The sequence below is a fragment of the Takifugu flavidus genome, chromosome 21 (genome assembly GCF_003711565.1).
Source record: "Takifugu flavidus isolate HTHZ2018 chromosome 21, ASM371156v2, whole genome shotgun sequence".
Classification (NCBI taxonomy): Eukaryota; Metazoa; Chordata; class Actinopteri; order Tetraodontiformes; family Tetraodontidae; genus Takifugu; species Takifugu flavidus.
Window position 1 is genome coordinate 8,834,680 of NC_079540.1, and position 27,637 is coordinate 8,862,316.

The 27,637-nt window shown below is 47.1% G+C and overlaps 2 protein-coding genes across 5 annotated transcripts in view; both read left to right on the forward strand.

The window, feature by feature from the left end:
- Nucleotides 1-8,387: 8,387 nt before the first annotated feature.
- Nucleotides 8,388-15,437, forward strand: hepacam2 (HEPACAM family member 2). Its single transcript, XM_057020959.1, has 9 exons — nt 8,388-8,596; nt 11,232-11,591; nt 11,675-11,968; nt 12,522-12,821; nt 13,439-13,564; nt 14,158-14,179; nt 14,283-14,317; nt 14,499-14,572; nt 14,677-15,437. Exons 1-9 carry the CDS (start codon nt 8,539-8,541, stop codon nt 14,785-14,787), a joined length of 1,380 nt encoding a protein of 459 aa, XP_056876939.1. The 5' UTR covers nt 8,388-8,538; the 3' UTR covers nt 14,788-15,437.
- A 1,216-nt stretch (nt 15,438-16,653) lies between these two features.
- vps50 (VPS50 EARP/GARPII complex subunit) overlaps nt 16,654-27,637 on the forward strand; it is a 47,971-nt gene continuing 36,987 nt past the window's right edge. For all 4 annotated transcript variants that reach the window (XR_008947935.1, XM_057020443.1, XM_057020445.1 and 1 more), the window contains exons 1-7: nt 16,654-16,804; nt 17,232-17,300; nt 21,378-21,500; nt 22,315-22,386; nt 24,471-24,524; nt 26,816-26,886; nt 27,428-27,545. Coding sequence is in view for 3 of the 4 variants with exons in the window: in XM_057020443.1 (XP_056876423.1) it covers nt 16,772-16,804; nt 17,232-17,300; nt 21,378-21,500; nt 22,315-22,386; nt 24,471-24,524; nt 26,816-26,886; nt 27,428-27,545 (540 nt within the window). In the remaining variant the exon portion in view is untranslated. The remainder of the gene's footprint in view (nt 16,805-17,231; nt 17,301-21,377; nt 21,501-22,314; nt 22,387-24,470; nt 24,525-26,815; nt 26,887-27,427; nt 27,546-27,637) is intronic.

Consider the following 27,637-nt stretch of genomic DNA (forward strand, 5'->3'; position numbering starts at 1 on the left):
TTCAGGGGAGAAATGATTCCTAATGTGAATTTAATCCTAAAATCCAGCCCTTAATCCACCAGAGCTGCCCCCAGACATTGTAGATCTACTGTCTTGGGTCAACCTGTTGGGAGAATTCTACAAAAATCAAGCCGAATTGTTGAAAATGACACGAAACGGGTCGGCTGGGTTGCAGATTTCAGCCTGTTTCCGGCGCCCTGAAGGCGAGGTGCAAAGTGTTTGGGGTGGAACGACACATTCTTCAGATTCAAGTGAAACCAGATAAGGAATTAAAATAGCAGGAGGGCAACTAAACATGCTAATTGCAGGAACAGTGTGTCATGCTTTCAGTGGTTTATGGGGGGGGGGGGGGGGGGATTAGTGGCATTAAATATGAGAAGAGGCAAATCATGGCCAAATTAATGAGAAAATAAAAGCAGCCTTCTCAATCTCAGACTCTGAGGCAGCTGCTGATCTGTCAGACCAAGAGAGAATTATGGTCCTCCTGGGGGGGGGGGAATACCAACAAAGGACAGGTGACTCCCTGTCTCTCCCAGGTCTCCTTGCACACACACACACGCTCACACACACATGGGAGGAGAGCTTGATTGTAATTGGGATGTGGAAGCCACAAGGCAAAGGGCCCATTGATAAGAAGCCCGAGTCTATAGGTGGACAGCTGTCACACCTGGGGAGGAATTTGATAGCACGTCTGACATTTGATCCCTTTTCAAGTCGTGAACCCATTGTCCAAATTTACAAGCATCACTTAGCCGGAGTGTTTCTGGTGAGCCCAGTCTCGCACGCTCCTCGGCGGGTTGATATTTTAGCGAGGTTTGGAGGCTAACAGCGGGGCTCAGTGCTGGCGACACAATCCCAGCCTGTTTTGTGTCTGACTTGATTTCCTCTCTTCCTCTTTCTTGTCAAGTGAAGAGCGCACTGTGTAAGTAAAGCCCCTTCTCCCTTGTCCTCTTCTTCTCCCTGCCACCGGCCCCCAGACACAAGCCTCTTTCTGTTGGGGTGTCGCCACGGCAACCAAGCAACTAACTTGAGGAGGCGACATAAAAATCTGCTCTTTTAGGGGACACAGGAACACCTGCCGCCTCCGCCGAAAGGGGAGGAGCCGACTAGATGCCCAGCCGCCTGCGGACACACGCTTTCAGATTTGTGCAGACACACACACACACACACACACACACACACACACACACACACGCACGCACGCATGCATGCATACACGCAGGTAACGGAGGATTAGTGTAACATTCAAATGAAACCTCCAGCTAACAGCTGCTCCCCCCTAGGAGGTCATTTATCTTCCAGCAACACCTCACGTTTGTTTTGATGACTTCTCAACTCCCATTTGACAAAAGTCAAGCAAAGCAACGGCACCATGGTAACAAAGAATGTACTATTTACTAGACCTGGAAACGGACGCAGAATCGAACACCTCATTTCTGAAGCACTCATTTACAGAGCGCATTGATGACCGTTATCATCTTCTTGCTGTTAAGGCGACTCTTCGGCGCTTTCGTGAATTAATCACAAAACCAAAAAAATAAAACTGGAGAAGACTTCAGAGTCAGAGGTGACGAGCGATGCTCACAATAAAACCAATAAAATCACAGCAAGTTTGATTTACGCTCCCTGTTAGCTGCTGCTGCTAAGTTAGCGGCTAACTGATTAGCTTCTATATAGTCCACAGTAGACAAATATTCACAGCCACTGCGCTTCTATGGTGGAGCACGACTGCATATAGACGATCCCATTGGAGAGGTGAGAATTAACACGTGGTGGTTGGGGGGGGGGCAAGTTTCATCCATGGAACAGTGGTTTAACCCCCGTTTAAAGGCCCCTGTCAACAGGTTGGGTTCAGCAGGGACGTGGAGGCTGGCGGCGTCCTCCTGCTGGAGAATATTCTAGAGAGACTGGCAAGTAAACCTCTGGTGCCTGGCTGCTGTTCATTAAGAGTATTAATGATTAACTGAGAGTGCCATTGTCCCCTCGGGCCCAGCTGTCTCTCCTCTGCCGTTGATCCACTCTGATGCCTCTGGGCCACTAAACAGGCTCCATTCATGTGCTAAAGTGACAGCTGCTCCTCACATTCTGCATAAAATGAACTGCAGACACAGGAAACGCAAACAGAGGACAAATAATATTTCACAGATTGCCTGCTTTTCTTTTTGTCTGAGGTGATTAAAGGGAAGGGCGGAAGGATTAGGCAGCGTTGATTGAAGACACAGAAGAAGGGGAGTGCAGCTAATATTTGCTGCCTCTGCATTTTCGGTCATTTAGAGGATGTGAAGCAAGTTAATGCGGTGGATTTACTGTCACTGTCGTAAAAAAAAAAAGCATCAGCTGCTGCATAGATTCACTTCAAGTCCTGTTTAGACAGGGCAGCACATTTTATCAAGCAATAAACCTCGGGATGGTTTCACCTGATTAGTTTCACACCAGCGGTTGCTTCTTTTTTCCCTCACCTGTTTGTTTTTTTTAAGCTTTAGATTTGATCTCGGCAATCAAAGCTTTCAAGACAGATAAACATGCTCCCTCTGACCTTTGAGAGTCCGCCCACGTGCAGTCATTTGGTCCTCATCTGCTTGGATTTTCTTTTTTTTCCCACCAGCAATATCAGCCGGCGTGATTTTGAAAGCGAGCCGGATTGTTTTACAGCGGCTGCAGTAAAAGAATGAAAGTTGCTTTATCTCCAGTGGGAGAGGACTTTAATTGGACCTTCAAAGCTCTGCTGGTGTCTAACTGGGACCTGCCGCTCTCATATTGTGAGCCGTGGCCTCACCTACAGGCGCTTCGACCATCTTGTGTGTAATCTGGTGTGGCGGCTGATGCGATTGTGACTGCAGTGGGAGTATCAGAGCTGTGTTACCGAGCAACGCTTGTTCCCACACAAGCAGGTCGCTCTGGCACTTTCAACGTGCGCGTCGCTCCTACAAACGCATAGTTTGAATTCCTTGTTTTTGGAATTAAAAAAAAAAAAAAGAATGACTGGATTATTCCCCTGTGCCATGAAAACCTGGACGTCTTTGAAGGTTCCGCTAGTTGCAGAAGCGTCTTTATTATCAAGGTCCCCTAATGCGAGGCGGGATTTTATTTTGAAAATTTATTTTTTAAAAGGCAGCTAGGTGAATATCAAAGACATGACTGAGCACCGCCATATACGAGCGCTGTCGCCTCACAGCAAGAAGGTCCTGGTTTCCGGGACAGCCGGGGACAGTTGACGTGCTCTCCAGGTGAATCGGAGATGCTAACTGGCCCCTCGGTGTGGACGCCAGTGTTAGCCAATGTATGGTTGTTAAAGCCATACGTTCATACCTTATCTCACATGTATCAACAGATCTCTGTCCAGCTACGGGACGCTGGCGCCTGTACGCCGAGGAGACTTTCCTCAGAAGGTTCTGTAACGGTCAGTTTGAGCAGGCTCGTCTAAACTTTAGCTGCTACCTTGGTGCAATAGACCAAAGCGACAACAGCACCATTTCATCTTGTAGCTCAGCGTTTTATATCATATAGGCCCCTCTCTCACTCTCTCTATGCCCCCCCCCCCCCCCACAAAATCTGTCAGGTATCACTGACATCATAGAGGCACACGGACCTGCTGACATCAGTTTTTGTTCAGCATCCTCTGTATAATTACTGTAGTTCTCCTCTTCTCCTCCTTCTAGCCTCAGCAGCCATCAGCAGGAGGGACCCCCCCCCCCCCCGCCCAAATATGAACCCGTCCTGCTTTCGCTGCCACTAGTTTCAGGCTCAGGGTTTCTGGAAAGCATCCGAGACTCTAATACACACTTTATGAACACCGTTGATATGGATTCCTATATTCTAAATGCATGTTTGTGTAGGACATCACTACAATATATGATAATATGATCAGATTTAAGATCTGGGGTGGGGGGTGGGGTGGGGGGTCTGAAAAAAATACCTGCTAAACAAACAGGAAATCCCTGAAAACTGTTACACAGCTTGGAATATGATGAAGAATTGACTGTGTGGCTTCGGAAAACACAACAGGAATGATGGAACTGGTAATAAATCAGGAAGAAGTGACACGTCTGACTTTTGCTGCGTCATGATTCATGCGCGCTGTATGTTGAGAGACCTGGGAGGTATTCACGAGGAATATCTGCTCTTAAATCACCACCGTCTCACCTCCACAGAATTCCTCCCCCCAGCAGTTGTGCTGAAAGAGTCCAAAAGAATCCCCGACCTTTGTCTCCAGCTACACGTGTACACGTCTAGATTTTTTAAATAAAAGGCCGTCAACTTCCACCTCTGAGATGCCGTCGGGGTGACTAACAGCGCCGAATCCTCCATCCTGGACGCAGCCAGAACCAATGACGATGGAGCTTTGTGGGCTTTCCTGGGCCGGGATCGACAACCATGTCGGTGTGTTTCTCTTTCAAACTGAACAACCAGATCCACCGAAGCCTCTACCGTTGCCGTTGCTTGTCAGCGTGGGCGGTTTTGGTCACGTTCGCACACATCTAAAATGCCTTTCCTCAAAGCACAACTGGCTCCAACCAGTTTCTGAGCTTCCTTTATCGCCGCATCTCTGGGGAACGCTGAGAAACAGCCATCCGTTGGGCAAGGCAGCAGGGGCGGAAGAAAGACGTGGAACTCGTGCACGTGCGCCAGCTCCTCAACTGTCTCTGCTCTCCCAACGTGGTGGTCGGCGCTCGCTTTCAAAAATGGAGGCGCTTGTCATGTTAACATCCTCCTCTCCTGCCTTTCCAAGCCCAGACCCGAGCGGAGGGAGTACTGCCTTTCAGCCCGGGTCCGGAGCGCCTTCACAGCCAACACTTTACTGCCGGAGAGAACATAGAGGTGGCTGTGTCCATTCATCCCTGTGTGCACGCACGTGCACCCACCCATAAAACACACACACACACACCACCAGCATGGTCTGCGGCATACGTGACGAAGGCATCGATTTTCTCACGGTGTTTTGAACAACCGACTTTTAATTTATCGAAGAACCAGCAGAAGAACAGGAAATGTGATAACCCGCCCGCCTGTGTGCGTGTGTGTGTGTGTGTGTGTGGGTGTGCGCGTCTCAACTATGTAAACAAAACTGTTAAAGTTTTTATCAGCGCTACACCTGCCGTTAACACGTGCACATGTGCGCCGGCGCACGAAAGCCGAAAGCATTCGAGTCAAGAATTTAAATTAAGCGCCTGTCAATCATATTCGGCGCCTGACCTTTGAATTGGGAAAGTAATTATTCAGGAAGAAAGTGCACAGCGAGTTCTGCGCCCTGGGTGTGTTGGACTTAAGCACACAATGAGGAGTGTTTGGGCTGGGAGCAGAAGAGGATCCGGGTCGCAGGCAGCAGGATCTGACATCGGCTCCTTTCATTGTCATTGACTGCGGGTCACATGGCCCGTGCGTGGGCGCGAGATAGTGGAATGCGTTAGAAGGGGTGAGGCTCCTGCCACCAGACTTACAGTTACACACACACGCACACACACACGCACACACACAGAGCGAGTTGACCCTCACACGTGGTGTTTTGGGTCACAAGGGTCAAGGGTCAAAGGTGTGGCTGCTTGAACAAACAACAACCACTGTTGGGGTTTTTTTCGTCCTTGTTTTTTTTTTTTTTTTCTCCGTTATAAATCACCGTGTGTGAATGAAACGTTGTTATCCAATCAAATCCCTCCCGGGCCGTGCAGATGTGTCCGCCCCTTCCCTTCGCTCCCCTCGCTGCTCCACCTAAACCCGCTGCCGCTCCGTCTCCTTTTAGAAACGTCTGAACGTAGCTAAAGAAAATCCTCACACCCTATGTGGCCCCACCGTAACGACCGCTCCAGGCACACACATACAGACACGCACATGAGCACACGTGTGCCAATACTGTGGCCTTGATGTGGGCTGGTGTGCTGTGTCTCTGAGTGTCGGCAGCTGGAGGCCAAGGCTGCCGGAGCGAAGAAGGAAAGCCTGGAAAAGGCCCTGGAATAGAGGGGGGCGCCAGTGTGTGGGAACCCAACGAGATGGGCTGCAAAAATAAATAAAAAAAAAATCAAATGAAGGGGTGCGTTTGGAACCTTTCTGTGATGATGTGATGAGGAGTTGAAGGCGGCCAATGTGCAAAAGGGTGACTGGGTGGTGGAGCATGGCAGCCCAGTACGACTGGGAGGCTGAGAATGGAAAATGTCACATTTTAGCACAGCAACAGGGCCCCTATTGGAGAGAGAGAGGGGGGGGGAGAGAGAGGGGGGGAGAAAGAGAGAGAGAGGGGGGAAGAGAGAGAGGAGAGGAGAGAGAGAGAGAGAGAGAGAGAAGAGAGAGAGAGAGAGAGAGAGAGAGAGAGAGAAGAGAGAGAGAGGGAGAGGAGAGAGAGAGTGAGAGAGGGGGGGGGGGAGAGAGAGAGAGAGAGAGAGGGGGGGAGAAAGAGAGAGAGAGGGGGGAAGAGAGAGAGGGAGAGAGAGAGAGAGGAGGGAGAGAGAGGAGAGAGAGAGAGAGAGCGAGAGAGAGAGAGAGAGAGGGGAGAGAGAGAGAGAGAGAGGGAGAGGAGAGAGAGAGAGAGAGCGAGAGAGAGAGGGTGAGAGAGAGAGGGAGGGAGAGAGAGAGAGGGGGAGAGAGAGAGGGGAGAGAGAGAGAGAGAGAGAGAGAGAGACAGAGAGAGAGAGAGACAGAGAGAGAGAGAGGGTGAGAGAGCTGGGATAGAGCATTGGTCCCCAGAACTCTGTGATTTAATTTTAGGGTGAGGAATTAAGTTAAAACTAGAATAGTTTTGGTTTTCATTTCCAAGTCAAACCCAACATAAATGTCATCAGAACAGCTAAAAACTGTCACACACAAAAAAATGAATTAAAACATTAAAAACCATGAAATCTGTGTTGCGAGGCCTTTTCTGCGTGGGTTGTCGCACTTCCTCCAGCCTCTCCCCAATCCAACAACTGACTGGGGGAGCTTTAAATTGGAAATGACAGTAGGAATCCACACACTGTTGCCCCACGTCAAATTAAAGCAAACAATGAGAAACCAGGATAAATCACTCCCTTTAGACATATTTTTATAGGTTCACTCTTACTTCCTGTAACCAAACAATAGCAACAGAACAGTTTGGGATGTGAGGGGGTAAAAAAAGAGGGTAGTTAAAGCTATAGTAGAGAAAAATGTGTCTGATTAACAGGTTTTGATCAGCCTTGTAACATTTAGGGCTCTAAAAATCAGCCAATACCTGCACAAATGTTTGTGCTGCCGCGTGCTGCTGTTTGTAAAAGATGGTGCACTGGCGCCCTCTAACGGTAAAAAGGTAGCTCTGCATTGAGAGGAAACACGTGGGGAAAAGACTAATAACATTTCATTTTTTCGCGTTGGCCAGTAAATTCTGATCACCAATTACGGTCCAGCTGTTGGAATCCCATTAGTTACATTTTTGGGGGTCGTTGTCAATGGTGCCATCTCCACGCTGGGCTCTCATTTACACCAGCACAATGGTCCGATTCATCCCGTGCACAGTTCACTTTCACCACATCCTTCCAGAGGACAACCGTGCAGAAAGAAGCTGAAACGGCCGCTTCACCGAGGCTTCGCCATCGCCGCTCCATCTCCAGCATGTGACGCTTTGTGGCCGATTTCCTTTCATCTCCCCTCTTCCCAAGTCTTCCTCATGCCTCCAATAAAATATCCCTGATAGCTTTCTTCTGGGAACCTCCTGCTTCACGTAACCTCTTGGTTTAAACTCATTAGTAATAATTTCTTCTGCAACACCTGTTTAATTGTAACTATTATTACATACATTCATGTAGTTAATTCAATAATGTAACGACCTAGTTTTATTAAATGTCTGAAGTAGGTCTTCTGAGTTAAGTCTTCTGGTAGCACAACTATCCTTTGCACAACGGAACAAAAGGGAACTAGAGGACGTTTGAGATAATTATAGTGCCAGCAGTCAAATTGAGAAGTGATATTTCTCTAAAAAAATCCCCACCCGTGTGCAGATTTCTGTTCTTTTTCTCATCCAGAAGGCGTTCAGAGCAAAACCCCTCCCTCGCTCTCACTTTAGTCTCCCTGGCTTTGTTTCGAGATGACGACAGACCGAAAACTTCGCAGTGACAGAGACCTGAAACTTAACCAAGCCGAGACATCGAAAGCTTTTTTCTTCCTCCCCGTTTTCACAGCCTGAGGGACCGAAGCAGGAGACAGCCGGCGTATTCTAATGCAGAGAAACAGTTCCCATTCTCCTCTCAGCTCTCCTCTTACACTTCTACGTCTCAGTTCCTTCATCATAGAGTGTGACCGGAGGCCCCATGAGTGTGTGTGCGTGTGTGTGCGTGTGTGTGTGTGTGTGCGTGCTCGCGCAGCACGGTGCTGCCTCTCAGCCAGGTGGACCTCTTCTTCCCTCTGGTGTCACATGGGAGGGGCCTGGCTGCAGCCTAAAGCCAGCTCCTCTCATTTCCCTGGCAAATGCTGTCACCACAGCCAGTCACAGTTTTCTCCTCCTCCACCTCCACCTCCTTCCCTCCGACGCCTCCTCTCCTTCCTTACATCCTTCACTCCCTGTCACAAGTGCCACACACCCCTTGAGGATAAGATGCCATGGGGGCCACAGGAGGAACGTTGCTTTGCTTCTGCTCTGTGCTCTTCATCCTAACAGGTGAGGGTTAACCTGTCCTGGGACGTCTGAGTGCATGAATGTGAGTGTGCGTGTGTGTGTGTGTGTGTGTGTGTGTGTGTGTGCAGTTTCTATGGTTGCCGTGTTGCTGCGTGGTTGGTGAGGTGAAACAGTTGACCAAAGCAGTGTTTTGTTCTTTTTTTTGTGTTTCTTTTGCAAAAACAAAAATGCTCACAACCATCTGAAACATCCAGGTTCTCATTTTCCACTTGACGTTAACGCAACCTTTTGGACCTGGACTGCTTCCTCTTTTTTTCCCGACTTTGGGCTTTTGCATGTTCTTTCCATAGTCGCCACCGTGCGATCTCAGATTAGCTTGTGCTGTGTCATTGCCTGTGAATAAAGTGTAAAAAAAAGGAGTAGCTGGCTGATTCCGGACCAAACGAACAGGAGAAATCGGCCCGTCTCTGAAACCCGTCTCCTGTTTTGGTGTTTGTATCATCAACTTCTTCCCTCCACTTGTCCCAAACTGGATAGAGGTGCTTTGACACGCACGGAGGCGCTTTATTTATTGTCCAAATACCTTGGATGTTGTCTCTGAGGGTGATAAGAGGGCAGGTGCTCGTGAGTGACCGCACACGGTTGTTTGAACGTGCGAGCGCGCGCACGTCGCTCTGCCGCGGATGCCCACTCACCCGGGGAGCCATTGTTGGTGTAACCTGCTCTGCATCGCCACAATACCGCCGGTGTTTGGGGTCAACAGCGAGGGAGCGGGCCCGGCACACTCCGCCTCGTTTTGCCTTTTCTCCACATCTCAGCTGGTGTAAACAGAGGCACACTCCTGCTACTGACACACACACACACACACACACACACACACACACACACACACACACACACATAGTGGCCTCGGGGCTCATGCGAGTGGAAGTCGTTGAAGGAGCTTCTGTGCTGCATTTATTATTGAAGACGTAACAGCAGGCCCACAGTGGTTCTATTGTGGCGGGTGACACCGGCTGCAGTCACCAGGGGCCCCGCTGACACCGTCTGGATGTCCCCCCAGGAGGAAGCACCGGTCAGACCACCATCTCGAGTAACGGGGTGCCCGTTGAAGTCCAACTTAGCTATTTGCGAGAGAATAAAACGGATCTCAGCAGCGTGAGCTCCAGGAGGCGTGTGTGTGTGTGCGTGCGTGTGTGTGTGTGTGGTGTTTTTTAACTGCTAAAACACAAAAGGACACAAGTGAGAGGCTGTAGTAGTGCTGGTTATTTAACAGTAACACTTCCTACTCACATGCTGCCGCACAACAACAACCCTGGCACTGAGAAACTGCCTACTTTTAGCTCCAACGTCCAAAAACGCTCGAGCGTTCGAAGTTCTTGCGGAGCTACGCGGTGAAAGGCTGAAAGACTGTAAAAAGTGGGACCGAGTCGCTAAACTTAGAGTGCAAAGTTTGGGGTTTAGAGACGACCAAAACCCTGTCAGACAGCAGAGCTGGAATAATAAATCAACAAGTGTTGTAGTTGGTGCAGAAGGCCTGCGTGTTTGTTTTAGGACAAGTCGGGACCAGCGAGACCTCATCCTTGTCTGACAACAATGACACTGCGCTGAGTTGGGTCAATATTAACTCACAGTTTCAGGAACTGCGATGTGTCAAGAGAAGGATACAGATCAGCAGATAATTCGGAATAAATTAAATATGGAAAAATGAAAACGTTGGCATTTGTCTCTGAGGGGCCGCAGAGTGGCCTCCCAAAATAAAACGGACCATTGGTGGTTTTTAAACGGGCAAAATCTGCTGGTTATAAATGCCTTCTTCCTTTTACATCTGAAGAGGAACTGAAAACAGATTTATGTGGTCAGCTCTAAAATGACCCTCAGGAAAGGTTACCATTGTTGAGAAGCTAACCATCGAACGTCTTCCCCTCCCCGTTGCACCTTTGTTGTGGACAGAATGATCGCCGGGGAAACTGACGGCCATTAAAACACCGTCTGATCACGTCATGCTAGCTTGTGTGGGGAGAGTCGGGGACGGAGCTCATAAATTTGGGGTTCGTACTGAGCTCAGCTGCCGATCCTCCTGTTTTCATCCCACTTTTACTGAAGCCGAACTGTAAATTAACTCCTGAACAAAAATCCCATAAACAAAAACGAGTAAAGGTAGTCGGGGTATCTAGTTTTAGTGCAGCCTGCTGGGCTAAGATGACCTGGACCAGGACTGTCCCTCCTCTGTGCTCGCCAGCTGTCCTGCATGCTCGTTCCTCCAGGCTCCCAGAGAACATTTACCTTCTACTATGAGACCATGAGTTGTTGGTATTTTAGCTCCTACTCTGGAGAGTCCCATGATTCTAATGAGTCTGTCAGTTTTTATGTCATTCTGAGTGATTTTTGTTAGCGGAGCAGGCTAATGCATGAGCTAGGCAGAAGCACACCTCCTCCAATTGCCTTTAGTCCTCTTCTTTTCCTCCACTTTCCATCATCCTGGATTATTTTCTTCTCAAATCTGCAGTTATCCCATTTGTTCCTCCGTCCTTCACAGGTATAGTAGACATGCTGGCTTGGTGCTAGTCTTTATTTTTCATTAAAGATTCCACTAAAGCAAACACGAACAAGCCCAAATTATGTTTGACATTAATCTAAATGCAGATGACCGTGAAGTTTCTGTCTGTTTCCCCAGAAACCGTCTGCGAGTTCATCCGTATCCCTTCATCAGTGCATCGTGGGATTGAAGGGAAGCCCCTGCACTTGACTGTCGAGACTCACTTCCTGCTGGATGAGGCGGAGATCCAGGGAACCTGGTCCCACACCAGCTCCAGTGGCGTCAGAGTAACGCTGGTGACATTCAACAAGGACTCCACCATCACCGACATGACGTACCGCGAACGCCTCATCTTTAGGGCGCCCAATGTTTCGCTGACCATCAAAAAGCTGAGGCTGGAGGATGAGGGGGACTACCACCTGAACCTCAACATGGAGTTCCACAACAAGACCGGACTGGTCACCAAAGAAGAAAGAACCGTGCACGTGACGGTGGACGGTGAGCGTCCTTCCCCACCAAGACAGCCTGTCCTGGGCTACGGACCCCTCCACTGACCAACACTCCTCCTTTGTCTCCCACAGTCCCCGTGTCCGTTCCGGTCCTGGCGAGGAGCCCGCTGCACGCCGTGGTGGAGGACCAGGCGAACGTAACCTGGTCCTGTGCTGTTGAGAGAGGAACAAGGGTCAGGTTTCTGTGGCGGAGAGACGGCGTGGCGCTGGGCCCCAGTGACAGACACCGCTTCTCCGAAGACAACTCAACTTTATTCATCGGCCCCGTGAAGAAAGAGGACAGAGGCTCCTACAGCTGCGTGGCCAGCAACCCTGTCAGCAGCCCCGCCGGCCGCAGCAGCAGGGCGGCAGAACTCACCGTCTACTGTGAGTCAGATCCATTTTTGGTGGTCCAGATGTTCTGGACCTGCTGGTGAGATTAGATGATACGCAAATGTCAGATTTATTTGCATGGGTGCAGAACGATATCACAGGGTCTTGTCTAAGTGGAGCGAACAGGCCGTTGAGCATTTGCAGTTTCTCCCAAACTCCTGCGAACCTTTGGTTGACGAACTGCGCGGCTCCTCTGAAGCGCTCGACAAACAAAGGGCGTGTTAATAACTAAGCAAATGATCTTCATTTCTGTTTGCACATGTCTGTGTTAGCATTTAGTAGCGTTTGTGTAACAGCTGCTGCGAATGCCGCCGTCAGTTTCACCACTCAAGGTCTTCTGCTCTCGTCCAATGTGTGTAATGACGCGGCGACGCTCCAGCCTCGATACCGGGATTCACAAATCTGGGCCCCATGAGACTGTTTTGTCACCACAGTCACATCATGCAAAAAAAAAAACGAGACAAGTTTGTTGCCAGGAGGCAATAAATCTAAAGCTTTTTCCTGGATATGAACTCATAGTTTCTCTGACCCACTTTTTGACCTACAGACGGCCCCTACAACCTGGAGGTGAACTCGGTCCAGGGCCTGCGGACCGGGGAGGTGTTCACCATCAACCCCGGAGAGCTGGTCTTCTTTGACTGCCAGGCCGACTCCAACCCGCCCAACAGCTACGTCTGGATCACCAAGAGCCACAACGTCACGCAGGTGGTCACCGAGGGCCCCCGGCTGGAGGTGCGCTCCTACAAGCTGGCCCAGGCTGAGGAGTACCTGTGCCGCGCCTTCAACAACGTGACGAAGAAGCAGGACGAGGCCCAGTTCACGCTGGTCGTGGCCAGCTTAGGGACAGGTGGGCAGAGGGTGGAGCGTGGGTGGATTTTGGGAATCCTGTGAGACAAGCGCACGGTAAACAGTGGCTGATTCCAAAAGCAGAGGAGGCTTATGAGCCATTGCGACGAGGATTAGGCTATAATGCCGCTGTTGGCGTGGCAACGGTCCAAGGTTTAATATAACATGAATATATCGTACCTGGCGTTTATGAAGCATTTATCTCTGTTGCTAGGCGCCACTGGCTGTTGTCTGTGATATAGCCCAGTGACTGGGAAAGTCAACAGCGGATAACAGCTGTTGTGCTTGTTGACTAAGTTTTATAGCATCTGCAGTTTCTGTGTGCTGAATGTGACATTGATATGTTGTCTTGGCGATACGTAGAAAGGCTCCCCGATGGCTGCCGCTGACACGGGCAGTCGTTTAAAATGATGTGTACCGAGCCAGCAGCACGATAGTGATGTAATTGGCATCAAAATATGTCTTTTTTTTAAGCTAAGCCACAGGCTGAAATCAAATGTACATTAATTAGCCTATAGCATGCTAACAAATAGCAATGACTGATAGGAATGTCGGGTTTTCTAATGGGGCACAGCATGCCGGGTGAGTCTCAGGCTCCGTGTCCATTTATGCTTGCAGGGAAAGAGAAACATGTCCAAGAGGACAACTCCATGTCCTTCCTGACAGCCATTACTGTCTGCTCTTTGTTCGTCATCGGCTGTATGCTCCTGTTCCTCATTAGGAGAACCTGCCACCCAAAGAGAGGTGGGTCAGCGGCGCTATTCTGATGCTCTGATCGAATATTAAGTCCACGTATCTGTGTGTGATCATCTGTGTACAAAACTCAACGTTTCCTAGCTCCATAGTCTACTGCTGTGTTCCAAACCACCCCCTAGACCCTCTATAGTGCACTTAGTGTGTCCCATAATTCATGAGAAAGGTAGAGGACAATTGAGGCTCCCCAACCAAGCAATGTATCCCATCATCCTTTGCGGTCGCACGCGATGCTAATCAGTATTTAAACTGACCTTGGTGAGGTCACTCAGTAATTTACTGCAGGGATCGAGTGCGTGGTTTTAGACACAGCCTATATGTCCATAAAAAGCTACAAAATGATAGCGCCCTCTTCTGGCAGGGAGAGCAATTACACAAACATACTTAAGAAGTATATGAATGCATATATGATGGCGATGAACTTAGATTTATGTCTTAGATAGTGACGCCAGCTCCCTTTGGGTTTATGCGAAGAAAAACTGTCATTTGTGAACGTCAATAGTCTGTAAATATTTACATAAAATGAGGTCATATTTTAAATGTACATCATGAATTGTTCCTCTTTCTCTCTCTGTTATTACCAGTGCTTATGAGCATCTATAACAGGTAAGATACTTAAATATGAGAACTGTTTTATGTGACATACCCTTCCTGTTCTCTTTGAATCCTGTATTTTATCTAACAGTTTTTTTCTGGTTGTTATCAACAGGCCTCTTTCAGACCACAAACGGCCGCATCGTTCAGGTGAGGTATTAGAAGACGTCAGATGGTTTCAGCTGTCTGAGCTAACAGGGTGGCACTATAAGACTTTCAGTTTTTACATTTAAATTTCATATTTGCTGTTTTGTCAGTATCCCTCGCTGATTTCCTCCAGATCTCGGCTTTGTTGTTGTTGTCTTGTTTTATTGAATCTGCGCCCCGACAGGTCACGAAGACGCCACCGAAGACTTTGGCATTTACGAGTTCGTCTCCATTCCTGGCAAAATGGAGTCGGCGCAGGTAGAGCGTCAGCCGTGCTGTGCACCCAGACAGATTTGCATGCTTTTCTGCTGAAGCTGCTTGCGCAGAGTTGCGTTTGAATTTTCCCGTGTCTGCCCCCGCAGGCCTCGTGCAGATCCCTGGCCCGTCTGGAGTCGGCCCAGGACATGCACACCACCATCTACGACGTTATAAGACACGTTCCCGAGATGCCGTGTCACAGTTTGCTGAAGTAGCTGAGTTGGTGTTTAACTTGAGGTCATTTCACTTGAACTTTCTCGTGTAGCTTTATTCTCTTCGAACGCCGCTTTGGGTGGCCGTTTTTTTGCACAAGGGGTGAAGGGGAGGTGTGAACACAGACCACATCGTGCACTGTTAAAGTCCAGAGTTTGGGGCAGAACTTTATCACTGTGTGTGATGTGTGACCTGTTTTTATTAAAATGGAACGGCTCTCAGCACATTTTTCCCCTTTTCTGCCCTCCTCAAATAGTGATTAGTATTTATTCTGTTCCTTTTTTCCTAATTTATAATGCATATATTGTATTATCCCATTCGCAAATATATAATCTAACGTTCTTGCTGAAAAAAAATGTGACAAGTGTTACCATGGACGTTCTTGTGTGATATGAATCTGTAAATAATGTACATGAATTATGCTGCAGATGCTTTATACCGGTTGCTTTTCTATGTTTAAATCAGATCTGCTTATTCCAAAAAGACAGTTTCCATAAATGCAGCATTTCTTCTGCTCACTGTGGTTGCGATGAAATGCTGATACAAAAGAAAATAATTGTTATTCAGAAGCTATTGTACAGTTTCTTATCACTTGTCTGTTTTGTATTTTGTTAAAAAAAAAAAGATCTATATAAAAGGACAATGACCCAGACTTGACATTTGTCATTCTTTGTGTTGGTGGAAAATTTGTTGCTCCAGAAGCCATTTTGCTTGTTTTGGGTGTGTGTTTCTCGTGCTTTTCTATGCCCTGTGTTTCTCACGATACGGAACGAGGCAGCAGCAGATGGAGGGTTCAGCGTGTGGCGGAGCGGCGTCCACCTGCCACCCTGTCCCAAGCAGATAAAAATCTGTGCTGTCCTGGTTGTGTGTGAAAGACAAAGGAGAAGGACTAGAATGGATTCACAAACATGAAGAAAGGTGCTTTTGAAAAAGTCAATAATGGAGATGTGTTTTATATCTAGAATGACATTAATTCAGTTAAATAGATGCTGGTAGCTGCAGGTCTGTGGTAATGTGTAAATGAATGCAATATGTCATGAAAATATATTTAGAGCGACACATGTACAGTACAGGTGATGGTTAAGATCTGATTTCTCACAATCTGTTCGCCTGGAATGCAAATGCGTCCCAGCCTACGTTGAAGGCTGTGTAGGAAGCTCATATGCACATAAAACATTTCTATAGTGCAAACAACAACCTCAACTACAGGCAAAAATGTATATTGTGAATCAGTTCCGTGATGATCTAATCTTGTAAATTCAGGATCAGTTTCATGTTTTTAATGAAGAGGGGTGTGTTACATCTTTATAGCTGCAGTTCTATGTAAGGGTTGGGATCAGTTCTGTGTCATATTTGAAGGGAGGCTGACTAAAAACACTAATGTTACCTCAAAATATTGACCTCATTGTCATTTGACTGGGAAATAACCTGAGGCGTCATTTGCCAGGAAGTAGAGCTGACAGTGCTGGCTGCTTTCCTTTAACCAAAAGGTTCCTGGAATAATACCCCAGATGGCCTTTACAAAGCAAAGGTTAGGTACTGTGCAGGATGTTGAGCAGAGCCTGGTCTAATTGCTTCACAGTGATGGATCTATGACACCAATAGCTGCCATGACATAATAACATAACACTCTTACAAGATACTCTTTCTCTGTGACTATGAGAAAACATGGGAAACAAATAAAATAAATAAACATAAAGATATTTAAAGCTACCCTTTTAGTACACTAATGTGCAATAAAATAATAGAACAAACCCTATTGACATTTAATAAAAGTTACAACAACTCATCTATCCACATTTTACGCCACGTGTGAAATTAAACACTACATTTCCCAGAAAGCTTTGAATCATTCCCGTTGCCATTCCAGTCACGTGATAATCAACTATGGCTTCCTTCTTGTAGTGATGGAGGCGTATCGTTGACAAAAAAACAGACCTTGAAATTTTAGACTTACTTTACGCTACGAGACAAGTTCGATTTAGAATGCAGAAGATCAAGTCTCTCATGACCCGGCAGGTGAGCAACAAAAACAAAGCTGCGGGCTCCTTTTTTCTCGTAATATACTCCGGGTAGCTAGCTTGACAGCTAGCTAGCTAAGCTAAATGGCTAATTTGACAGTTTTGCTGCATTTCCCCTTCCCATTCAGTTCATCCAGCGGTACTGTAAATTCCTCTGCATAGCAGCAGATATCTCATTATGCCTGTGAACCATTTGCGATTTGTGGGTTAATCACAAGGACAGAGGGCATTAGGGCAACTGTCTGTTTACCCTGATCAGAAAACAAGGCAACTCTGCATCACTTTCAAGAGTCTGCTGTTCCACTTTCTGCTACGCTGCTCTTTACAGACGTTCGTTGACGGACATTAGCACTGCGAGACGTGACCAGAAACAGACCCCGATGCAATTTTCATTATTCGGATCTGACTTTGACATGTTTTGACAGGGTCTGAAAAGCCCCCAGGAAAGCATGGCAGACCTGAGTCCAGTGGAAAACTTCAGGATCCCGAGTAAGGTAAAGCAGAACTAAAGTCAACTGAAAGTCAATCATTTTGACCACGTCCTAGTAGTGGTACAACACTCGTGCATTCACAGTAATAGTTTTTATTGAACCACAATTATTGTGCATCAAAGAACTTGATTAAGTAGTAAATTAAGTAAATATTCGTCATTGTAACGTGCTGATTATTGTGCTGAATGATTGTTACTGATGTAATATGTCAAATAAGTGATACAAAAAGCGATACTGTTACTGACCAAGGAAAATATTTTAGGTCTAATTAAAAGTCTGCTACCTGTGAAATGAAGACTCCGGAGATATGAGAGTAGTTTGTAGTTTTTTCCTTGTAACAGTATCTTAATGGTTGGGCCTGATGGCTGCATTTGTCCTCCCAATCTGTCATGCTTAGTCACAGGAAGCAATTTCGTTGTCACATGTAAATTCGGTTTGTGCAGAGCTGATTGTGCAATGTCAGGCTGCCTTTGCTGTGACTTTGCCTGGTCTTGGTGACCTTCTCCCAACGTATCTGGGTACGCTATTTGGATTGGATGTTATATTTGGGTGGGCCAGGTCACCTAACACTTAGCTGCTTTTCCTTTAATTAAATGTTGGATTTCATCATTTTTACATTGTGATTTGGGATACTGAAGATTGTCTAGAAGCCATGATGAATCATTCTCTATCAATTTTGGACTGTATTGCACCATTATTTCTGTCACAACAACACGACATGTCAGTGAGGAAAACCAGCCGACCTGACAATAATCATGAATTAATTTAATTCTTTATTTCCCTAGTAGAAATTAAAGCTTGAAGGCAGCTAAAATGTCATACAGCCCTCACAGGGCCAATGCTTGTGAATTAGTTTTGCAGCCAGAAAATGTGATCATAGGTCTAATTTTAGGTGTTTTTAGGAAAAGGAATTAGGAGCCACATAGGCTTGGGCCTTGTATAGTGTACAAATGCTTTAAAGCAAGGTGAATAAGTCCTCCTCTAACATGTAACATTCTCATATTGGTATTATTATATACATGAGAATATATAAGAGCTTTGGATTAGGCCTGGAAACAAACACTAAATATATCAACAGTTTTCTATGAATGATTTATAATTTTTTAAAAATTGGTTTGAAGACAGTTTAGTACCTTTGAGAGATAATACAGAATGTGGAAAAATGCTGGAAATAATAAAAATACTAAGCTACACTAAGTGATCGTGATCCTCAGTGTGAATCCTCATGGGTATTTTCAGAATTTCTGTCCTTTTATCCCCCAACAATTATTCAGTTCCATTACCTGTCTTCAGTCAAGAATACATCAGAATGAGTATTTGGGAGGAATGTGGAATGTTTTCTGTAGATATGTTAATTTTTCCACATCTTCCATGAAAATATTTAGTTCATTTCCACAGACGCGTCTCTGCAGTTAGCACACCCGGCCAGTAGGGGGCAGTACAGGCCCACCCTCTTCCAGTGACGCGCCCTCAGAGTGAACAGGACGTATTTTCAGCTGTGTGGAAGCTGTGATGCAGCTCATCCTGGATCTCCTGAGGTGGGACGCGACTGACTTTGACAGTTCACGCGTCTTATGGCCAGTGGTAACTCATTAAGAGTTCTAAAGCCGTCGTGTTTGTGCAGAAACCATAAGATAAACACATCAAAAGGAGGCAGACGCATCTCCATCCAGCTTCATTGCTATTCAGCTGGGGATGCGGAAAAATAATCACACTCCACTAAGTGAAAACTCAGTATCTGTTAACCCAGCAGCTGGCAGCAGATATTGCGTTTACCTTTGATTATGTCCTAATGTCCCCAAAGACAGCTGATGAAAGAGCTGTTTTGTGTTTTAAATCTTTGCTCTGGAGCAGATTCGGATACGCAAGTATACACTTTATACACCCAGTGTGAATAAATATAAATATCCAAAGCTGATTACTGGGTTTGATTGATTCTAATAAATGAGAGGAGGTGAAATGGTTTCCGGCGGCTTTGTGTTGTTTGTTCCCGCTGGCGTTTTATCGCAGCCCCTGTGTTATTGCACACCTTTATTCAGGGGCTCTATTTAGGGGGTGGGAGGGGGGGGGGGTCTTTGTGTTTGTTTGTTTTTTCAGTCTGACAAATATTTACCGTGATTCTTTGATAAGGTTCATCCCACCGAGCGGATTTTTTTCTAATTTCCGGATCAGAACGAGAGTTGCATTCATTTTTTCCCCCCCGCCCCTCATCCTCTCACATTGAAATGTGATCAAGGCCTGGAGCGAGCGATGCGTGCACGGGTGTGGGGGGGTCAGAGGACAGGGCGTGAGGACGGGGAGCGTTCCCTCAGTCGTGGCAGGTGGCAGCCGGACAGACGGGTGGATGGAGAGAACGAGCCGACCTTCTTGGATTGGTTCTGCACCACTGTCTTTTGTTCCACCCAATTCCTCTCCGTCCCTTTTCCCTGTCTGCTCTAACTTTCACTAACAAATGAGTCATCCGCCCCCCCCCCCCCCCCCCCCCCCCCAGCCCATCCCGCACTCCCCGTTTTCACTTTGCCTCTCATTTGATCTGATTTGCCACCCACGCTATTGACGGCAGAGCGCGATCTCTGCCTTCTCCCCTCCTTTCCAGCCTCACCCACACACTTCCTCCAGGGCTGCGGCGCACTTTTCTTTACCTGCCTCACACACACACACACACACACACACACACACACACACACACACACACACACACTCCCGGCTTTATTCCTCTTGCCTCCATTTGCCTTTCAAAAATCCGAGCATATTAAAGCGAGTCCATTCGTGCAATTGAATTAAAAGAGGCTACACTTGTCTGCAGACGTTGAAATGACTCCCGCGGAAGGATTTCCTCCTGGGAATGTCAGTCGGCTTCCCTCCTCTCCTCAGATTCGGTTGCATGGATGGCTGACGCGCCGGATCCTCTCGCCGAGCTGTTTGCTGATAGTAGCTGGGAATGTGTTTGCGGTCAGGCAGGTGTGTAACAAGGTCTCCTGGATCGGTGTCTTTTATCTGATGGAGGCTTAGATGGTCTCAAGTAGGGATTTGCACACCGTTCTTTAATGAAGCATGCATTACAGGTCCACGTTTATCCCATAATTCCTTGATCGCCACCTTCCCAAGCCTGCTGTCTATTTTTGGCGCCATTAGGCTTTAATGTGCTGACGCCTCAGTCTGTTAATCCCTCACCATGAAGTTGGGAGACTCAGCATTACCTTAAACCCTCAAACCTAAACACGAGGAAGGACCTGAAGAAAACATTTCAATATCAACGAAGCCAGGTCATATTGTTTGTAGGCAATATTGCGTCAGCCTGATTCTGCCACATGATGCGTGTGAGGCCATCCCAAGTCACACGTGCCGGTTCTCCACGCGTGTCCTTCTCCCGCTCTGCTGTCAGCTGAAGAACTGCGAACACTGTGGGTCCTCGCTGACGCCGGCTTCTTTCATATTCATCAAGTGTGACCCCACAATGAAGCTCAAGCACTGTGTGGCTGCTTTGCCTTTGACATCATCTGGGCTCATTAGGAACGCGGGCTCAAAACGCTCCATCTAAAAGACTCCCAGCAGCATTAAGCTTCCACTGATGCTCAGCATGTTAATCGATGAGGCTCTGATGTTTCTCAGAGATGCTCTGAAGGGAAACCTCTGTGGCGCTTCAGTCTTCCTCTCATCTTTCCTCCAAAGACCACTTCGCCCCCCCGTGACACCGACGAAACAAGCTGAAATCTCCTTCCAAACTGTTGTTTCTTCTCCATTTCTTTTGCCCTCACTCAATGTTATTCTCCCCCCCCCTCCCCGCCTACAGCCCACGCCCTTGGCCTTGCCCTTTAACTTTTCTCTACTACCTCTTCCTCTAATTCTATCATTCCTGGCCTTTATTCTTTCCCTTTCTCTCCATTTATTTCTGCGTTTGCTGCATCCCTTTTGTCATTTATTTTCATAACAGGGTCATGCTTCTTGTTTTATTGCTTGGAAAATAGGGATTTTTTTTTATGTTTTCTATTACCCTGCGTCCCAGTGCTCCCGAGCTGTTTGTTGTTGTCCATCTTCATTCCCGTTGGCCTGCTCACGGATACGCTTGCCCCCTCGCAGGAGGAGTTACGGGAGCTGAGGGAGCAGCCCATCGACCCGCAGGCGGAGCAGGAGATCATCGACAGCATCGAGGAGGTCTACTTTTCCAACGACGCCTTCGACATGGTGCAGCACGAACTGGAGGTCAGCCGCTCCCCGCGTAAATACCTTATTGACCGAGCGGCGCCGCTCAATCGTAAAACGATCACTTGCTCCGGCGTTCCCACGCCCACTCCGCGAGCGAATCACCGCGGCAACCGCACCGCGTCTTCAGATCTGATAGCAGAAATAATGCATTTTTAATGCAAGACTAAGTGGCTGGTGGCGGCGTAGAGCCCGTCTGACTGGCAGCGTGAAAGCTCTGTCTCACCTGAGCCCCTCTGCTGGGACGCCGGCACGCCCGCCGACACCCGGATTGATGGATTGAATCCACTCAACAGAGGAAAGGTGTGAAATCTCATTAGATTTATCTTGGTATTGCTGCACCATCTGAAATGAGACTTTCAGTGAAGGGGAAACTAATTACCCATCATCCTTCAGGCCACAGATTTAATATCATCCTTCCCTTTTAGAATTTGTTTGCTGTTTACCAAATAACATCTTACTTCGGCACTAATCAGTCTTGTGATCTGGTGGAAGGTATTTTTGTCTTTTTGAAAGCTGGAAGAGCTACAGCCGGACATTTGGGAACGCTCATCTTTGTATCATTTACTCAAACTGGGGTGGCAGACGTATCCTCACACACCAGCACTGATTTTTTTGTTTGTTTGTGTGTTTTTTTCGTTATGTTGAAGCTCATGTGGTGAAGAAATCCACAGCGTTACGGGAGACTTTTCATGGCCTGTTTGTGGATGTAGACGAGTGTTTCAGGTGCTGTCATCTGTGTGGGAGGCTGCATTATAAACAAGGTGTGTGTGTGTGTGTGTGTGTGTGTGTGCACGCTTGTGTGTGTTTATAGAAACTCCCACCTGAGCTGAACCTGCAGGAGTTAGAAGAATACAGAGACAAGCTAAAGAGGCAACAGGCAGCAGTAAGTATCTCCCTATGTCTCACACACACACACACACACACACACACACACACACAACACACACACACACACACACACACACACACACACAGACGGCTGTCTGATGATGCCGTTGCGTGACGCCAGTGTCTGTGATTTCCTCCTATAGCCCAGGGAAGAAGGCTTTATTCACCGTCTGCTGTTGTCCTGTCAGTCAGATTGTGGCCTGTCAACAGTGTGTATTTATAGAACAGAGCGCATTTCTTTTCCCCCTCCATATTTTCTTCTTTTACCTTCTTTTTTGACAAGCCTCTGCACCCACCCGTTCCTTTCTCCCCATTCCTGCGGTTTGATTTTTATTATTTTATTTCTGGACATTGCCCCATCTGTTTCCCTCTCATCCTGTCACACCTGCCCCGTGTGTGTTCTGACACGTACCCTCGGCCACAGAGCTGTCGATTTACATTAAAGAGTTGTCAGTACATCGACAGAGGTCGACCTCCGCCTTAAAGATGCTGTTTAAAATGTTTAAAGGCATTTACCAGTAAGGTAGCCTAATTAGTATGAAGCTTCACTGTAGCTTACTGCTGCTGTGGTGTTTATGTGGCACACACACACACACACACACACACACACACAACACACACACACACACACACAGTCAGTTGGTTACTGTTAGATAGATACTGTTAGATTTGTGGTCTTGGGTGTGTGTGTGTGTGTGTGTGTGTGTGTGTGTGTGTGTGTGTGTGTGTGTGTGTGTGTGTGTGTGAGAGAGATCAAAGTGGTAATAATTACCACGGTTTGTGCTCTGCACGTACTTGACCCTCTGTTTACCTCTGTTCTTTTGCTCCTGCTGCGATGTTGTCCCGCTCTCCGTCTCTGTTTGCTGCCGGTCCAGTTCTGACTTCCGCAGGGAGACTCTGGGAACAGCTGCACGCTGCAACACGCCTTCCACACGCTTTGATGTCCATTCTTTTGCTCCGATCTTTCATATTTCCTCGTTGATTAAAGCAGTTCTACGGGCTAAACCCTTGAAGGTGCTGCCGTTTACAGGAAAGGTCCAGACACCTACTCGTACCTCAGGCAGATCACCATGGCAACGCACATCTGCATCTGTTATTAGCGTGGCGGCATTTTGAGCGACACAGTCTCTCTCTCTAAATCCTATTATCCATGTGCAGCCTGCAGTGGTCCATGTCAGCTGGAGGTTCTAGGACTTTTTGTATGGCCTCGGTTTGCCTGGTTCCACATAAATGCTGCATTTTAAGTTAAATAAAGCATCAGAAGCGGCAGAAAAGCGGGCATTTCTGTGATTTCCAGCCGTGATAGGGTATAAAAGGCAGACGTTGTGTCTCCTTTTCCTTCTTTATGGATTCCTTCCTTGTACTCATGTAGCACATCTCATCATCTAAAATCTAGAGAGACCCAATATTTGACTTTAAAATCATAGACATTTGTTCTAAAAGTAATGCCTGTGTTCCTGATGTCTGCTTTTGCCATCTGTTCAGTCTTCACATGCATACTTAAAGTACCCCGGTCCTTGCACACGCACAGAAAATGTTAAACGAGCGTTCCCGCTGGTGGTCGTGCAGGAATACAAACGGATGTGAGATTCCCTGCTGAGTTTGGGAAGTTGTGGCTGAGTAGAAAGGGAGCGCTTGGTCCGCAGGAGGTCCTTCCAGATGATTTACTCTATCCACGTGTTGAAGCAGCAGGTGACCCCAACGGTTATATCGGCGTTGGAGTGTTTCGACGAGGCCTTCGGAACGCTTGCTGCAATTATGGAATTAGGATCAGGAACGCGCAATCAGGGTATGATTGCCTTTGTAGCCTTCATTCTTTTCTGGAATACATTATCCTTGTTCATCAGTCGATGTCGCAGCTGTGACTTTTCTCGGTTTTATTTCTTCAAAAATCGCATTCGCAGAAACCGTGCTGTCTTTTCACCGCAGCTTGGACGGGAGAATAAAGCGCACGTGACGCCTCGTACAGCCGAGTAAAGACCAATAAGCTGGTCATTGATGGTTACTCTTGCTTTGGCTTCAGCTGTAAGATCACCAGGAAGCTATTTGGAGTGATTTGTTTTCCTTTTTTCTTTGCAGGTTTCTAAAAAGGTTGCCGATCTCATCTTGGAGAAACAGCCCGCTTACGTCAAGGTAGGCTTATAACCACCTGCTTCCGCCTTTCCTGGGCTCCGCCGCTCACAATTCCTCCTGATTTTATAACGCATGGAATTCCGGTCGGTTTTCCTTTGTGATAAATGTATCTCTTGTGGTGTTGTCATGCCTCTAACCCCCGGGGGGATAACACAGATTGCTTTTAGGTAAAACAATCACAATTTCATCCCGATCCTGGCAGGCCATTAAACCCCTTCTTTGGTGGCTTTGTGATATGTAATAAAGTGTAAAGAAGCTACTTTTTCCAGCTGTTTTTAAATTACTGCAGGAACATTTGAAAAAAAAAAACAGGAGCCTTCGTGTCCATAGTTATTGTTTGCTTCTTTTCTTTGGTGGCACTCTCCCATTAGATGCTGGAGGTGTTGCCATTCACACTAAAAGGAGACGTCTAAATCTGCTTAATAATCAGGACGGGTCCAGTGAAGCACTCCTGGAGATGACTGATGGAAGCATGTATTGTAATACCGGAATGAAATATGCCTCACTTGGGGAGCCATCAGCCATTAAGACCCTTCAAAAACATCTCGCAAGTGCTCATTTATGTCTTTACAAATGGTATAAATAGAAGAGCACTTCTGTCTATATTTGATTGCTGATCTGAGGCTCCGTCCAGTGGCGCCCGGTGATAAACGTCCTCAGCGTGAGGGTTGGCTCGTTGCTCTTTTGACTTGTTGGACAGAGCAAACAAACACGTCTCATTACGTGTGTCACTCCCGGAGCCAGTCCAGCCTTAATCCCACCAAGATAAACCAGATGAACGACGGCTTTAACAGATTTAGTGTGCGTTGAAATGGAGCCGCCATCACCATAAATGTGAGACCGCCCGAAGGTCATTCGCTGAATTATAATCTCGTCATTGTTCCCGCGACCCTCCGTGACTCAGCTCAAGCAAAGTGACAGCAGAGCTTATTAGTAGACCTTGCCAGGGATTTAGGGGGCATTTCCATTGACCCTCTGCAGCGTCACATTACTTTGTCTCGGCGTGCCCCCGAGGGCTTCCAGGGGGCGCTTCGGTTTCCACTTTCACGGCTTTAATGCCAGAAGTACTGTAGTTTAACAGGTTTTCCAGGACTACATGTTGAAATCCACTCGATACTCTTGCCTTGAACTATTTTATGACGCTATACCCCCCCCCCCCCCCCCCCCCAGTTTCTCCATTTTCTTTATGTGTGCGATATTCTTAAAACAGTCACAGACAGAGCCTCCCAGCAAAATTCCGATTTTCTCTGACTCCAATCTGCTTTAGATTGTGTGACACACGGGCGGGCGCACAAATCGTGCAGCCATGTACTCCCATGCCCCAGAGCTTGACAGGATGACCCGGCGAGCATCTGAGGTGATTCACATCTCTGTGACTAACCTTTCTCATGCTGGCGGCCGCCTCTCCACACTGCCCCCTAGTGACCTTTAGCCTGGCTTTGCACTTGCAGGGAGCCAGAGAAGGGTTGCACAGTGGCCACTGCCCTCCTGGTAGATTGCTTTGGAATTGTTTATTACCATTTTTCAGTCCATATTCTTCAGCTCTCCATATTTTTGGGTTTGGTTTTGTGACCCCCGCAAACGCTCACTGAAAATCTGGACTTGAGGAATTAAACTTGTCAGAATCCAATTTCTAATAACAGTCAGTCCAACGAAGACAAATGTTTGATTTAATTTAATGCATTAATGAATGCACTAATAAATCATGCATGCCCTTAAACTGGACTGTGACTGTTAGTGTTTCCCGTTTCTTGTGGTGATTTATCCCAAATGCCGTGGTCTCACAGACATTTCACGAGAGGCTGACATTGACAGCTTGCTCATGAGTATGGAAACACTGCTGCTTAGCTCTGTCTGAAATGTCCCCCCAGTTTACACGCCAGATGGATGGAGAAAGGGCTGACAGAGTTGATCGATAGCTCTGATGTGTGTGTTCAAACAGCGCAGAACCATGCTAGCATAGCATAGCAGCATACAGACCACTGATCTGACACCAACAAGGACCAGTGGATGGGTTTTGTTTTGTCTCATTTTTTTCAGTGTATGCTGAAAATAACACCGAGGATTCATGCCTTGATGACATTGTTGCTGTTCTTCGGTCAGGTGGTCATTACCTCTAAATTACAGCACTCTCTCACAGCTGAAGAGTGTCTTTGGGATCAGGAGCTTTTAGTATCTCTGCTCCTGAAACAAACTAGTAATTTCTAATAAATGACAGTGTCATTGCTTAAAGAGTATTTGAATACGAATAGATGCTCTGTTGACTCTTTGACATTTTCCCTTGTTGACAGGAGCTGGAGCGTGTGACGGCATTGCAGACCAACCTCCAGTTGGCGGCGGTTATTTGCACTAATGCAAGAAGGTAAATGTGCTCTCTTGTCTAAGATCAACAAAATCAGCCAAAAATCTGAAATAGCATCTGCACCCTTATCACTGTTGTCATGGCTGCGATTTCACTAACCCTGAAATAGAGTCATTGTTCTGGATGAAGCGGTTGGCTTGATATTGTGTTGCTAAAAACAGTTCTTTTACTTTAAAAAAAAAATCGTCTATTTTAGAAACGGATGCACATTTTTAGCTTGGAGCCAGGAGTATTTAGGCATTTGACGTCACTGCCTCCACATCAGTGCAATAATGAAGCACAAATACATTCAGACTGTCACAGAATAGCAGGGAAATCTGACCACTACCTGGACAAACAACAGCTGAAGTAGCTGAAGATGGATTCTGTAATAAATCTTCTGTTTAAAACATGTTCGATCCCCTGATCTTCCGTCATATCACTGTTACGTTTTGCACGTTTCCTCTCACCTCACTCGCAGACCATTACCACACTGTTCCCTTTCCTTTGGCTTCACCCAGCGACGCTGTGCTAATCTGTGCCGCTCCTCTTCTCTCTGAAGGCAACTGGGCGTGGCCAAGGAGGGCTTCACGGGAGCCAGTTTAGGTCTGCTGGCCAATCAGAGGAGGCGGCATCTGCTTACGGGTCTTCTCAAGTCGCTGAGGACCATCAAGACTTTGGTAAAATCCCATTCAACACTTGACTGTTGAAATGACCCCCACGGGGTCAACAAGGACTGAATAAGTGCCGTCATGACCTCATGAGCACCATC